The sequence below is a fragment of the Puntigrus tetrazona genome, unplaced genomic scaffold, assembly GCF_018831695.1.
Source record: "Puntigrus tetrazona isolate hp1 unplaced genomic scaffold, ASM1883169v1 S000000416, whole genome shotgun sequence".
Lineage (NCBI taxonomy): Eukaryota > Metazoa > Chordata > Actinopteri > Cypriniformes > Cyprinidae > Puntigrus > Puntigrus tetrazona.
The window spans coordinates 345,001-349,482 of NW_025048065.1; the positions used below are offsets into that span (position 1 = coordinate 345,001).

Below are 4,482 nucleotides of genomic sequence, written 5' to 3' on the forward strand. Positions count from 1 at the left end.
TCACCTGAGCCGCATACACCAGACCTCTCAGGTGATCGACCGCGACACCAAACACCTGTCCGTGAACACCTCGGGCTTCTGGGGCCAGGAGAGGTCCAGTTTATACAGAACCCGACCAGAAACCCTGAACTCGGGCCGAGATCTGGACGCCACACTGGTCTGAGAACAAACATCAGACAGAAACAACACGAGAAACATGACACACCGTGGATAATATCATGTCCTGAGACATTCTTAAACTCTATTTGTTGATTTTTCGGTGTACTAACAAGAAGTACCGAAATGCTCCACAGTACTAGCCTGGGTTTACCATAGTAACACCGTATTAGCATGCTAGTAATGTAATATTTACAATAACAACCACTTATTTAAAGCTAATATTACATAACTAGCATGCTACAGGTAAACACACACACATCACGTGACGTTCGCTCTCAGGTGAAACAGCGATCATTTTATCGATCGATGGATCAGACTCACGTGAGAGCTGAAGGAGCCGCAGATGAAGATGAGGAAGAGGAGAAACGCCATGCTGAGAGCGAGCAGACAGCAGCAGCCGCGCCTTCTCATAGAGATCGCTGTCCGGCGGCACTTCCTGTTGTGATCACGTGACGACTCCTCGAACCTCATTGGCTCGCACTTGACAGCCGCTGCAGCACGTCACGTGAGCGAAGAACGCCAGAACGGCCTGACGTCATTAAACGCGATTATTAAATTAAAAATTAATTGTTCACAGTTAGGATTTATTATATATATATATATATATATATATATATATATATATATATATATATAAAACTATTCGAAAAAAAATATTTGGACTTATTTTCTTTTATTATTTCTTGCTCCAAATATAATTATTTGGAGCAAAATGCGAATTCATACCGACATGAACTTATAGAAATATGAGCTCTATCATCTCTAATAATATGTCTCTGATCTAAAGATATAATGAAGAGATAAAGTCTCCTCAGAAGATGTGAGATGTTTTGGAGGAACAGTGAAAGTAAAGCTCCTCAAAAGATCCTGATGATCAGATTCTTCTAGAAAATCAAGTAAAAGACAGTAAGAGTTCATCTGGAGATATGAGCTTTACTTGATCAGAATCAGCCCAGATTTCACTACAATTACACTGAAAGAGCTTTTCCTGGAGGAAGCTCTCTAAACTAGCAGTCAGAAGACCTGAGAGTGTGTGTGAAATGTGTTTAACAGGAAAGTTTGATCATCGAAACCTTAGATAATATGTGCATATTAAATATGATATCTTATTAGAGTTAATGAGTCTTTTTCTTCTATTATGATCAATGGTTAGAAACTGAACCAGGCTGAAGTGTTTCTAGAAACATCCCGCTGGGTTTGAGGGTGAAGAGAAGCAGACACAGGCACGGCTCGGTCTGAGGGACAGGATGAAAGTCTTTAATGTTTGTGATTGTGATCGTGACACTTAGTGTTTGTCTGTGACCTCGTGACAGAAACGGACTTAAAATGACGCGCTGCTCGTCTTCCTCCGGTGATTAAGAGGAACCACAGCAGCGTGCCTGGCTTTACATTCTGAGCACCGCTAATCAATACATTCATCTGAGACACGCGTGACTTCAGTCCATCCAGATGCATTATGGGACGGAGTCACTCTCGTACGCTGGCGGAGTAAGAGAACTGAGGAAAGTGAGCGACCGGCCCAGAGTCCTCCACGTCCCGGCGGCTCGCTGAAACACAACAGAGAGGAAATATCAGCCAGCGCGCACACACACACACACACACACACTCCTCTTCATCACACACACACCCTTTATAATACACACACACACTCCACACATCACACACACACACCCCTTTATAATACACACACACACACACACATCATCATACACACACACACAACACACACACACACACACACACCATCTTCATCACACACACACACACACACACACATCACACACACACACACACACACACATCTCTTCATCACACATACACACACATCTCTTCATCACACATACACACACACTCTTCATCACACATACACACACACCTCACATCACACACACACACACCTCTTCATCACACACACACACACACACACACACACACACACATCACACACACACACACACACACACACACCTCTTCATCACACACACACACACACACACCTTCATCACACACACACACACACACCTTCATCATCACACACACACCTCTTCATCACACACACACACCTCTTCATCACACACACACACACACACCTCTTCATCACACACACACACACACACACACACACTTCATCACACACACACACACACACACACACACACACACACACACACACACTCTTCATCACACACACACACACACCACCCTCTTCACAATTCAGAAACCACATGCATTCGTTTCTTTCTGTGAAATATTTAGCTTTTGTCTGTAAATCATTTACAAAATATTTATATGTTCATAAAAAAATTAAGCTAGTTTGTGATATTCGAGTTTTTAAAATGTTTTTCTTTGGAAAACACTTGCCTTTATCTGAAATATATCACCATTCATTTGTAAAATGTGTTTGTAAAACATCAGAGTTTGCAAAATATGTGTCAAATGTGTATTAATGTTTAATCTCTTCACTGTTAAAATATCTGTGTTCCTCCAAGAAACGATGATCTAGAACACGGTGTGCCCACCTCCACGTGAGAGGTGTTTTTTATCTTACGCTTGTCCGGTGGAGTCACAGTGATGCTCTGTGCCGTGAACTCGTCGTCGGTAAGCGCGGTCCGTCTCCGACGTCACCTGAGGTTTAAAGAGAGGCACCAGCTGCAGAAACAACAAGAAACAGACGTCAGCGTCTACCTCCGGACCCTTCAGGCGCAAACACTCGGCGAGAAGCACCTTTTTCTGCAGCACGTCCTCCCAGTGAACGCAGAAGAAGAACTTGTGCCCCATCACTTCTCTGGCGTCTTCGGCTCCGCCCCCCAGCCTGCAGCCAATCAGAAGCATTCACAGCGTCAGCTGACCACGAGGAGCTCCAGCCACATACAAAACCACAGGTTATCAAAGCTCTCTCTATCCTCTGCTGCATACGAGATACCCGATTTAGTCATTAATTGATGATCTGATCGTCATCTGAAGAAACTCTGCTCACAGCTAATGATTTACGGCCGAGTGCTTCGAGGAGATCTGTACTGTTAAAGGGGCTAAAGAACGGAGCGGACTCGGCCGACCTCTGCTTGGGGTCTTTCCTCAGCAGGCCGGTCAGCAGGGCTTTGGCTTCGGGCGAGAGGTTCTTGGGGAAGCGGATCTCCTCCATCACGATGAGCTCGAAGAGCCGCTCGTGGTCCTGGTTGTAGAAGGGCAGGCGTCCACACATCATCTCATACATGACCACCCCCAGACCCCACCAGTCCACCGCTCGGCCGTAGTCATTGTCCTCCAGCACCTGGACACACGTCAGGCTCCAGAGTCAGGACTCACCAAACACACGCACCATCAGGATTTAGAAAGATTATTAATTACATGCTAATTAAAACAAAGACGAAGAGACAAGATGTTATAATCACAACGGTCACAGTATGCATTCTTATTATAAATGCAAACATTTTGTGCATATGGATGTTCTATATATCACTTTTCATTTCAGAAACTGTCACAAACGTTTAGGATTATTTTACAAAATCCTTTATAAATCAGAAATTGTATCCCAGTTGTATCGCCAAAAATAATCGTGTTCATCCTTAAAATCATGAGACATCTGGGAGGGCTTGTGAAAAATTGGCGTTTGTAAGCAGAATATCTGCATTCATTCGTAAAAATGTGCATTTATTTGTAAAACATGTAGGTTTGTGCATACGGTGACAGTTATGACTGACATCTGTGTTAATAAACCATGCTGGATCATTTTAATGTGTGAACAAAAAATGTTCTAGTAATTTGGGATATATTAGTTAAGGAGGGAAAAATTACGTTTAAAAAAAAAAAAAAAAAAAAAAAAAAAAAAAAAAAAAAAAAAAAAAAAAAAAAAAAAAGGTTTGGCGAATGTATATTTATTATGAAAATGCCCATGTTGTTTTCAGTTAATTTCCAAAACTTTTCGTTCGCAAGGCTTTCATTCACACACACACACACACACACACACACACACACACACACACACACACGTGTGTGAACTGTGAGCGTGAGGCCCCTGTCGGGCCCCGTCGGCCCCCAGCAGACCTCACAGTACCTCTGGAGCAAGGTATTCTGGGGTTCCACAGAACGTTCTCATGGTGGCCTCGTCGGTGATCCCCTCCTTACAGAGACCGAAGTCTGTGATCTTAATATGTCCGTCTTTATCCAGCATGAGGTTCTCCAGCTGAGCGAACAGAACAAGAACAACTGCTTCGGTCACGACTGCAATGAGCTTTCATACAATAGTGTTACATTTTAAATCTGTCTGTCTTTTTGATCAATTTCACAAATGAGCGTCTCCGATCAACACAGCACTGATTCACT

At 43.2% G+C, this 4,482-nt stretch overlaps 2 protein-coding genes across 2 annotated transcripts in view; both read right to left on the bottom strand.

Annotated features, from left to right (window-relative positions):
• Positions 1 to 645, bottom strand: part of LOC122333929 (NHL repeat-containing protein 3-like) — a 5,039-nt gene extending 4,394 nt beyond the window's left edge. The window contains 3 exon segments of the mRNA XM_043231797.1: positions 5 to 63; positions 66 to 159; positions 481 to 645. Of these exon segments, the coding sequence (XP_043087732.1) occupies positions 5 to 63; positions 66 to 159; positions 481 to 630 (303 nt within the window). The 5' untranslated portion in view covers positions 631 to 645.
• A 750-nt stretch (positions 646 to 1,395) lies between these two features.
• On the bottom strand, positions 1,396 to 4,380 carry akt2l (v-akt murine thymoma viral oncogene homolog 2, like; the record flags this gene model as incomplete). The annotated part of the gene is given in 6 exon segments (XM_043231780.1): positions 1,396 to 1,706; positions 2,708 to 2,757; positions 2,759 to 2,808; positions 2,884 to 2,971; positions 3,216 to 3,430; positions 4,214 to 4,380. Coding segments are annotated over 6 exon segments (650 nt in total), but the record flags the coding sequence as incomplete, so codon positions are not given.
• Positions 4,381 to 4,482: the final 102 nt, after the last annotated feature.